This window comes from Mya arenaria, chromosome 17, assembly GCF_026914265.1.
Source record: "Mya arenaria isolate MELC-2E11 chromosome 17, ASM2691426v1".
In the NCBI taxonomy this organism is placed as follows: domain Eukaryota; kingdom Metazoa; phylum Mollusca; class Bivalvia; order Myida; family Myidae; genus Mya; species Mya arenaria.
The window spans coordinates 39,928,868-39,939,422 of record NC_069138.1 but is presented as its reverse complement, the minus strand read 5'-3'; the positions used below and the strand labels follow the sequence as shown (position 1 = coordinate 39,939,422).

The 10,555-nt window shown below is 39.9% G+C and overlaps 2 protein-coding genes across 2 annotated transcripts in view; both read right to left on the bottom strand.

Annotated features, from left to right (window-relative positions):
* Positions 1–437: 437 nt before the first annotated feature.
* On the bottom strand, positions 438–4,725 carry LOC128223478 (uncharacterized). The gene is made up of 5 exons (XM_052932758.1): positions 4,716–4,725; positions 4,235–4,345; positions 3,661–4,055; positions 2,883–3,547; positions 438–2,643 (listed from the first exon to the last, which is right to left on the bottom strand). Exons 1-5 carry the CDS (start codon positions 4,723–4,725, stop codon positions 438–440), a joined length of 3,387 nt encoding a protein of 1,128 aa, XP_052788718.1.
* LOC128223834 (multiple epidermal growth factor-like domains protein 8) overlaps positions 4,447–10,555 on the bottom strand; it is a 48,039-nt gene continuing 41,930 nt past the window's right edge. The window contains exon 38 of the mRNA XM_052933252.1: positions 4,447–10,477. Coding sequence (XP_052789212.1) covers positions 9,609–10,477 — 869 coding nt within the window. The 3' untranslated portion in view covers positions 4,447–9,608. The remainder of the gene's footprint in view (positions 10,478–10,555) is intronic.

Here is a 10,555-nt window from a genome sequence, read left to right as displayed (position 1 = left end):
AAGATCACCTCAAAGATCAAATCTCAGAAATCATGTGTTGACTCATTCCTAACCACAATTCTGTCTCTATTTTGGGTTTGATAGTAAGCACTTTTAGAGACCATAATTATTAAGACTAGTTGGTTATATGGATTCCAGTCAAATTGTGAGCTAATTTAATCCCAAATCACTAATTTTCAAATTCATTTTGATGCAATGCAGATGGAATGAAACAACAGGGGATGTATTCAATATCGGTCTTCAGCTATACACGCAGCAGTCTAATCACACAGTCTCACAGACTCTCCCACTGATGTCATTCTCAAAACCATGAGACATGGGTTTATGTTAAATAAAAATGTCTTCACACTTTGCTTTTAAAGTGTGGACAAAAAAAAATACCTTTCTGGTATTTATAAAGATCAGTTTAAAACAGAACACTGTTACTGAAATAAAATCTAAAGAAGCAATCTTTGGTATTGATAAGGTATAATAAAGCCTTGATAGACAGTGTTGACAGTCTCTGTGGACAGTGTACTGTCTGGTTGACAGTCTGGGTGGACAGTGTACTGTCTGGTTGACAGTCTGGATGGACAGTGTAGTCTCTGGTTGACAGTCTGGGTGGACAGTGTACTCTCTGGTTGACAGTCTGGGTGGACAGTGTACTGTCCGGTTGACAGTCTGGATGGACAGTGTACTCTCTGGTTGACAGTCTGGGTGGACAGTGTACTGTCTGGTTGACAGTCTGGATGGACAGTGTACTCTCTGGTTGACAGTCTAGGTGGACAGTGTACTGTCTGGTTGACAGTCTGGATGGACAGTGTACTCTCTGGTTGACAGTCTGGGTGGACAGTGTACTCTGGTTGACAGTCTGGGTGGACAGTGTAGTCTCTGGTTGACAGTCTGGGTGGGCAGTGTACTGCCTGGTTGACAGTCTGGGTTGACAGTGTACTCTCTGGTGGACAGTCTTGGTGGACAGAGTACTCTATGGTTGGCAGTATGGGTGGACAGTGTACTCTGGTTGACAGTCTGGGTGGACAGTGTAGTCTCTGGTTGACAGTCTGGGTGGGCAGTGTACTGCCTGGTTGACAGTCTGGGTTGACAGTGTACTCTCTGGTGGACAGTCTTGGTGGACAGAGTACTCTATGGTTGGCAGTATGGGTGGACAGTGTACTCTCTGGTTGACAGTCTGGGTGGACAGTGTAGTCTCTGGTTGACAGTCTGGGTGGACAGTGTACTCTCTGGTTGACAGTCTGGGTGGACAGTGTACTGTCTGGTTGACAGTCTGGATGGACAGTGTATTCTCTGGTTGACAGTCTGGGTGGACAGTGTACTGTCTGGTTGACAGTCTGGATGGACAGTGTACTCTCTGGTTGACAGTCTAGGTGGACAGTGTACTGTCTGGTTGACAGTCTGGATGGACAGTGTACTCTCTGGTTGACAGTCTGGGTGGACAGTGTACTCTGGTTGACAGTCTGGGTGGACAGTGTAGTCTCTGGTTGACAGTCTGGGTGGGCAGTGTACTGCCTGGTTGACAGTCTGGGTTGACAGTTTACTCTCTGGTGGACAGAGTACTCTATGGTTGGCAGTATGGGTGGACAGTGTACTCTGGTTGACAGTCTGGGTGGACAGTGTACTCTCTGGTTGATAGTCTGGGTGGACAGTGTACTCTCTGGTTGACAGTCTGGATGGACAGTGTACTCTCTGGTTGACAGTCTAGGTGGACAGTGTACTGTCTGGTTGACAGTCTGGATGGACAGTGTACTGTCTGGTTGACAGTCTGGGTGGACAGTGTACTGTCTGGTTGACAGTCTGGATGGACAGTGTACTCTCTGGTTGACAGTCTGGGTGGACAGTGTACTGTCTGGTTGACAGTCTGGATGGACAGTGTACTCTGGTTGACAGTCTAGGTGGACAGTGTACTGTCTGGTTGACAGTCTGGGTGGACAGTGTACTCTCTGGTTGACAGTCTGGGTGGACAGTGTACTGTCTGGTTGACAGTCTGGGTGGACAGTGTACTCTCTGGTTGACATTCTGCGTGGACAGTGTACTCTCTGGTTGACAGTCTGGGTGGACAGTGTACTCTGGTTGACAGTCTGGGTGGACAGTGTACTGTCTGGTTGACAGCCTGGGTGGACAGTGTACTCTGATTGACAGTCTGTGTGGACAGTGTACTGTCTGGTTGAGAGTCTTGGTGGACAGTGTACTCTCTGGTTGACAGTCTGGGTGGACAGTGTACTGTCTGGTTGACAGTCTGGATGGACAGTGTACTGTCTGGTTGACAGTCTGGGTGGACAGTGTACTGTCTGGTTGACAGTCTGGATGGACAGTGTACCCTGATTGACAGTCTGGGTGGACAGTGTAGTCTCTGGTTGACAGTCTGGGTGGACAGTGTACTCTCTGGTTGACAGTCTGGGTGGACAGTGTACTGTCTGGTTGACAGTCTGGATGGACAGTGTACTCTCTGGTTGACAGTCTAGGTGGACAGTGTACTCTCTGGTTGACAGTCTGGATGGACAGTGTACTCTCTGGTTGACAGTCTGGGTGGACAGTGTACTCTGGTTGACAGTCTGGGTGGACTTTGTACCCTGATTGACAGTCTGGGTGGACAGTGTACTGCCTGGTTGACAGTCTGGGTGGACGGTGTACTGTCTGGTTGACAGTCTGGATGGACAGTGTACTCTCTAGTTGACAGTCTGGGTGGACAGTGTACTGTCTTGTTGACAGTCTGGGTGGACAGTGTACTCTGGTTGACAGTCTAGGTGGACAGTGTACTGTCTGGTTGACAGTCTGGGTGGAAAGTGTACTCTCTGTTTGACAGTCTGGGTGGACAGTGTACTGTCTGGTTGACAGTCTAGGTGGACAGTGTACTCTCTGGTTGACAGTCTGGGTGGACAGTGTACTCTCTGGTTGACAGTCTGGGTGGACAGTGTACTCTGGTTGACAGTCTGGGTGGACAGTGTACAGTCTGGTTGACAGTCTGGGTGGACAGTGCACTCTGGTTGACAGTCTGTGTGGACAGTGTACTGTCTGGTTGAGAGTCTTGGTGGACAGTGTACTCTCTGGCTGATAGTCTGGGTGGACAGTGTACTCTCTGGTTGACAGTCTGGATGGACAGTGTACTCTCTGGTTGACAGTCTAGATGGACAGTGTACTGTCTGGTTGACAGTCTGGATGGACAGTGTACTCTCTGGTTGACAGTCTGGGTGGACAGTGTACTCTGTTTGAAAGTCTGGGTGGACAGTGTACCCTGATTGACAGTCTGGGTGGACAGTGTACTCTCTGGTTGACAGTCTGGGTGGACAGTGTACTGTCTGGTTGGCAGTCTAGGTGGACAGTGTACTCTCTGGTTGACAGTCTGGGTGGACAGTGTACTCTCTGGTTGACAGTCTGGGTGGACAGTGTACTCTGGTTGACAGTCTGGGTGGACAGTGTACTGCCTGGTTGACAGTCTGTGTGGACAGTGTACTGTCTGGTTGACAGTCTGGGTGGACAGTGTACTGTCTGGGTAAACTGTGTACTGTCTGGTTGACAGTCTGTGTGGACAGTGTACTGTCTGGTTGACAGTCTGGGTGGACAGTGTAATCTATGGTTGACAGCCTAGGTGGACAGTGAATTCTCAGGTTGACAGTCTGGGTGGACAGTGTACTTTCTGATTGACAGTCTGGGTGGACAGTGTACTCTCTGGTGGACAGTCTGGGTGGGCAGTGTACTGCCTGGTTGACAGTCTGGGTTGACAGTGTACTCTCTGGTGGACAGTCTTGGTGGACAGAGTACTCTATGGTTGGTAGTATGGGTGGACAGTTTACTCTGGTTGAGAGTCTTGGTGGACAGTGTACTCTCTGGTTGAGAGTCTGGTTGGACAGTGTACTCTCTGGTTGACAGTCTAGGTGGACAGTGTACTCTCTGGTTGACAGTCTGTGTGGACAGTGTACTCTCTGGTTGAGAGTCTGGGTGGACAGTGTACTCTGGTTGACAGTCTAGGTGGACAGTGTACTCTCTGGTTGACAGTCTAGGTGGACAGTGTACTCCCAGGTTGACAATCTGGGTGCACAGTGTTCTCTCTGGTTGACAGTCTGGGTGCACAGTGTTCTCTCTGGTAGACAGTCTGGGTGGACAGTGTACTCTCTGGTTGACACTCTAGGTGGACAGTGTACCCTCTGGTTGACAGCCTAGGTGGACTGTTTACTCTGGTTGACAGCCTACATGTAGGTGAACAGTGTACTCTGGTTGACAGCCTAGGTGAACAGTGTACTCTGGTTGACAGCCAAAGTGAACCGTGTACTCTGATTGACAGCCAAGTGGACAGTCTCAGTGGGCAGTTTACGCTCAGGTGGGTTGATAGTGACAGTGGACAGTTTACTTGCTGGTTGTACAATTTTGTACAATTACCCCCTAAGAGATGATAATTTTCATATATTGTTGGTTTCAATGTAACATGTACAATAAATAGCACAAGAACACACAGTATTTTCTCATTTTAATAATATTTCAAATGTGAGTGATATATATGTTCCATAAAACGCACATCGAAGATTCATTCAAAATGTTTAACAACAATTACATAATAGATATATAATAGCAACTGGCCGAAATATAACCAATATATCAAAACCATTCACAATGATAAATATACACAAGAAATTCGACTGGCATGTACACTAATTGAGGGTTTAAAATGAAAAAGTTCTAAGTAACATTTAATAATTTAGCAGATAGAACCTTTTCACTCTTACCCCTTGACATTCAGAGATGAATACAAAACAGTTTTAAGTGACATTAAAAAGAGAAGAACTTAAAACTGTTTGGCTCCCACCCAATAACATACAATATACATTTACAAATCATCATGTAATACTGATCAATAATTAAATGAGCACGTTTTACTCAAACAGAGCTTAATAATAACATGAACCAGGACAAGCAGAAATGGGTCTGAGAGAAACAGATGATATGACATCAGTTTCTTGTTACATAATAGAACTGCGATTCCCATGGTTTTATGTGTATGTAAGGTTGTGGATGCATTGATATGCCTTTTTTGTGTGTAAAACATATCTACTATGATGACAAAAACTGATTGCTTTAAAATCACTATCACATCCATTTCTGCCTGTAATGGTTCACATCAAGCCGTCCCGTAATGGGTTATTATCCCAAGAATAAGGTGGCATGATTTCTACTGGCGTAAAAAACCGATGTAATCAGACAAGGTATGAGGTACATTTTGACAAAGAATGCAATTATAATACAAGATAAGCCACAATGCGTCAATTCCAGGTTTTCAATGACTGACAAAAGAAACTCAGCCTGTGGTGTTAGAATTATAACTTAGCTGATTTGTTGCACCTGGTTGCACCATGGAAGATCTCCATAAACTCTTCCTTTATACCAAGTTTCCTCGCAATATTTCAACATAAACTGAGCGTATTCAGTTTCAACTGTTTTTCTATTTTTAGTAACAGTGACTTTGACCTACACATAATCCCATGAAATGTCTCCATAAACTCTTCCTATATACCAAGTTTGATCACGCCTAAATTCTACCTTTCTTCCAAGTCTGGTCACAATATGTCAACCAAAACTGAAGATAATTCAGTTACAACTGTTGTTTTTTAGTAACAGTGACCTTGACTGCAGAGACCCAAAACGCAAAAAAGGTATCCATAAACTCTTCATATATACCAAGTGTGGTCATAATATGTCAACCGTAACGAAGTTATTTAGTTTCATAGGAGAGTTTGACGGCCAGTTAAACGTCTCCCGTCCGAACAACAACATATTTCATTCTAATTACAATGTTTCACTATATGAAAACCCGGTAATTCTTTTTTTAAGCCAACACTGATCCAAATACACAATAAAAACAGTTAAACCCGCACATTACACATAAAGGTTCTAATATACTAGAATCATGAACAATTAGTCATTTATTGAAGGACTGAAATTCATTTCCGGAGCATGTAAGCAATCATGAATGCCCTAATTCAATTTGGCAATTCCCATAAAGTCCATGTAAGTTTGAAGACCTGTTCATTACTATGCCAGTTATATAGTTTATGGAAAATGATAAAAAGTACAAGACAATGTAAATATATGTAAAACAATCATTCTATCATGTAACCGTAACAACAGTAATGCTTAATATTTGATACTGTGCAAAAATTCATTCATGATACAAAATCACATTCATTATGTACAGTGAAGATGTGTAAAAAAAAGGGCTCTATATACAAACTGTACAAAAACTAGATACAAAAGCTTCTCAAAATATCATACAACTATTGACACATTGAACATGACACACAGTAGAATAGAACAATGAAATGACACATTGACAAAATTCAAACATATACATAAAAATATCATGTGCAAAATGTACTGGTATAATAAAGTGCAGAATTTGGTGTATAATATTGTCTTATTTTAGTAAAAATAAGCTTAATTCATTAAATAAATAAGTACAGCATACAATTCATATTTTTGACTCAAGTTTTATAGAATCTAACTAAGAGAACAAAACAGTGAGGTCATACAGTTTGAAATAGAAGAATATACAAAGATATAACCACCCAGCCCCTGTTTCAAAAAGATATCTTAATCGTAATCCTTACACGACTTATGAGTACTTTGAGTTATGGGCAGAATCTTTATCATAAATGTTCCAAAGACAAGCCCTAACAGGGTTAAGCCAAGAAATATGATCTTAAGCCTAAGACCTTGACTGAAACAGGGTACAGGCCCCAATTTCTTTAAACATCTTAAAAGTAAAAAGCTTGGGTCTCTTATTTCATTTAGCCAAATTAATTACTTAAACTTCATTTTAAATAATAAAAAAATATATGTAAATCGTGATTATCATTTAGATAATTTCCTTAAAAGGCTTAGAACTCGTCAAAATGAGAATACAACACAAATTATACCAAAACAATAAAAGTGAGTTAAGCTTGATCCTGTTATTAGGGACTGAACATAATTCAAGAAATATGGGCCAGTTAAACAAAAACTTGAGCAAAACAAAACATCAACACTTTCACAAGTCTTAGAACCTTGATATTTTATGAAAGTTGATGTTAGTAGCGTTTATTAATATTGTACAAAGCAAACTTATTTATATTGTGTAATGTTAAAAATAAACCATATACTCAAAAGCTAAAAATAACATTGCTTCACTGGCATACATGTAATTCACTTAATAAGCTAAATAAAAACACAATCGCATAATGAGATAACTTATGGCATAACTCAACAATTATTAAACCACAATGTGCGTATTGTTAGCGTTAACAGGTGTATAAAGTTTCAGTGGAATATATTGAATGTTTTACCAGTTATGACATTGTTTATGTTCTTGGACGATGATAATGATGACAACAGAGCTATCTAAAGGGCTTACCAACCCTAAGATACTTTGAGGGAAGAAAATATCAGGCATCCATAATCATACATCTTCACAGTGAAAATCAAACACTCTATTACCTAGGGAAGTAGTTGCATAACTGTACAAGTGCCCACATCACGAGTGCTTGATCAAGGGCTAAAATAAAATTATCACAGATGACGCTGTTCTACACTGCAAGTTATGGAGCATGTGTTATACAAAACATTTTATGTACTTGCTTTGTTATTTCTAGAAAAGGTTATGGTTTTCATTAAAATCTATTTCAGTTATTCAATCTTTTTATTCCAATTTCTGATTATAAAATATCTGGATTTATTTTCCACCATCATTATAGTAGCAAAATGGGATGCTTGACTGTCAAGACCATATATGTCAGAAGTTCTGCCTTCTTTGTGTTTAAAAGAGGAACTTTAAGACAAACTAGTATCCTAAATACAGAGTCATTCCAAATGAATGCTCACATAACACTGAAACATAACTAGAGTGTACTTCAGCCAAATTAGCCACTAAGCAATATAAAATAGCACACAAGCATGTACCAATAAAACATCAAAATCATACCACTAACTACATGTACATTTCAACAATATTTCATTTTAATTTTACATACAATACTTTGGCACTAAAATGCACTAATAAGTGTCTAAAAGGATATTCAGAGCTTACAGACAATGTTAACTTCTCTTCATTATCTTTTAATACAAACAATGACGGACGTGCTAATTCAAAAACTGCATATGGAAGTTATTTGGAATGAAAAACTCACATTATTTTAAAAACCATTTTGACAGTGACAACCATTAGCCAACCGTCAGCCATCTTACATTGAAAGCTACAGGAGATATATAAATGCTCTTAGGTATACAAAAGTTATAAACATTTGAAAATCTTCACTATGGCAAAAAAAAAAAAAAATACAAAATGCTTATCGTAATGTTAAAGATTTTTTTTTTTACATAAAATTTTAAATATCAATAAAATAATAAGACTTCTAAAACATAGAATTTAAACTCTTAGAGAATATGTACACTTACAGGGACTCTCTTATGCTTTATGGGGTTAGAGATGGAAACATATATCTTCATGTAAATTGTGAACAAAATGGTCATACCAATGACAAAAACATGGTCAAAGCTTACAGAGGATCTTAGTGTTGAGGTATCATCTTATACTGTCACAGAAAATACTCTCTTCAGTGTTAATATTCAACTTATACTGTCACAGAAAATACTCTCTTCAGTGTTAATATTCATCTTATACCGTCACAGAAAATACTGTCTTCAGTGTTAATATTCATCTTATTCAGTGTTAATATTCATCTTAAACTGTCACAGAAATGCTCTATTTGCCATAAAGTGTTATAACTCTATTCAAAATTGTATTATTTTGGGTTTGTATTTACAAATTTCCATTCAAATGAATATATCTGTCGGTTGCTGTTTGATGTAAAATTTCAATTTCAATAAAGTTTATAGAAGTCTTACCAAAATAAAATCTTTGAGTGCCTTTAAGGCTGGAGGCTTAAGTGGCATATCTACTCACAACAATCCACATTTACACATTACTACATAATAGCATACCTAAACTAAAATGAGAAGGAAGCTTGCATTGAAGTGCATTCAGTTAAACTTAACTGTCTGTATTTGCAATGATTCATTTTGAAGGGCATCCAGAGTCCTATACATTGTTTTATCCGAAGACCCATAATTCTTAAATATTTGAATCCTTGGGATGCACTGTTTTTTAGTTATATGTGCACAAAGTGATATTTGGGACTCTCAGATTTTAGCTCAGGACTCATGGTGGTGAAATATCTGAGTCCGAACAGATGCACCCAAGCAGATTTCAAAATGAATCACTGTATGAGAAGCAACATTATAAATGATGTAATGACCTTTTTAAAGCATGATCATGTAGAAATAACAACAATGATTTAATACAATGGAATTTGATATAATGACATGGTATGACTTTTTTTAAAAACATAACTTACACAAATCAAAAGAAGATAACGATGAATAATATCGGTGGTACAAAGACTGTTTATGAACCAGTATATCTTTACAATAAGTACAGCGAAATAAAGACTGCCTCGGATAAAAATAAGAAAAATTGTACATGAATTTAAAAATAACTTATGCTATTTCACGCTAAGGAATTATTAAACAATCTTGAAAAAAGCTTCTCCCGAATCCTAATTTTGTTCATCCCTGCCAGTTCTTTTCTGCTAGCAATTAGAAGAGACAGGAAGACGCCTGTTTTTCCCCATGTGGCTGACCTGAGTGATCAGCGCTGAGCCCAGACAGAGGTGAGAGGGGGCGGAGTTTCCCCCCGGGAGCTGGAACACGATCGTACCCACTGCTGATATACCATCCTCTGTAGGTTCTGTTGCTATGGGCACAATGTTAAACTTATCACGCGAGGTATTCACTGTCTGAGAGAGGGGAATATTTGGCTCACTGGCTAAGAATGGGGTCCGCTCCGTTGGCTTACGTGGAGGTCGTGGTCGTAAACTTGGAGATATATTAAATGGAGTCACTGGATGGTCTATATGGATAAGTACTTTAGCAAACGGCCGAGAGGCCATATGAAGCATCTCTTGTGCACGCTGCTGACGATTACGACGAGCGTCACAGCCTTGTTTGAATTTCCACACAAGAACACACATGGCAAGAAACAGAAAGAAGCAGGAAAAGAACACAGAAAAGAAAACAAACAGGTCAATATGAGGCTGATCCTGTCTGAAGTATATATTTCCCAGGGTCTCATTCCTTACACTACTCCCAGTGCTCAAAAACACCATATAAAACCGGGAAGTTTTCAAGTTTAACTTCTCATTTGGCAGTGTGATCACAAGCCTTCCTCGCAGATTGCGGATTACCAGAATTGTCTCTGGACTGTGCACAGTAATGAATGTGTTCAAAGTTTTAGCCTCCACTTCTCGCACATAACTTTGTTCAGTGACCACGATTTCAGATCTTTTACGGCGTGTGTAAGTCTTGTATCCAGGGTCAAGGTCAACTACGTGTTTGCCAGTGTATCTGTCAGTGTGGACTACAAATGTGTCCTCTCGAGGGGAGAAAAACACATCGATACCTGAAATGTACAGAAAATTGAATTAAGAAAGTAGATGAGAATTTTTCAGACTTTCAATAATTTAAAACTGATCATACT

What these genes read in the sequence shown, in the direction of transcription:
- LOC128223478 (XM_052932758.1), bottom strand. An exon ending in CCCAGACTGTCCACCAGAGA is followed by an intron (nt 3,548 to 3,660) that starts GTACACTGTCCA and finishes CTGTCCACCCAG; the next exon opens with ACTGTCAACCAGACAGTACA. An exon ending in CCCAGACTGTCAACCAGAGA is followed by an intron (nt 2,644 to 2,882) that starts GTACACTGTCCA and finishes CTGTCCATCCAG; the next exon opens with ACTGTCAACCAGACAGTACA.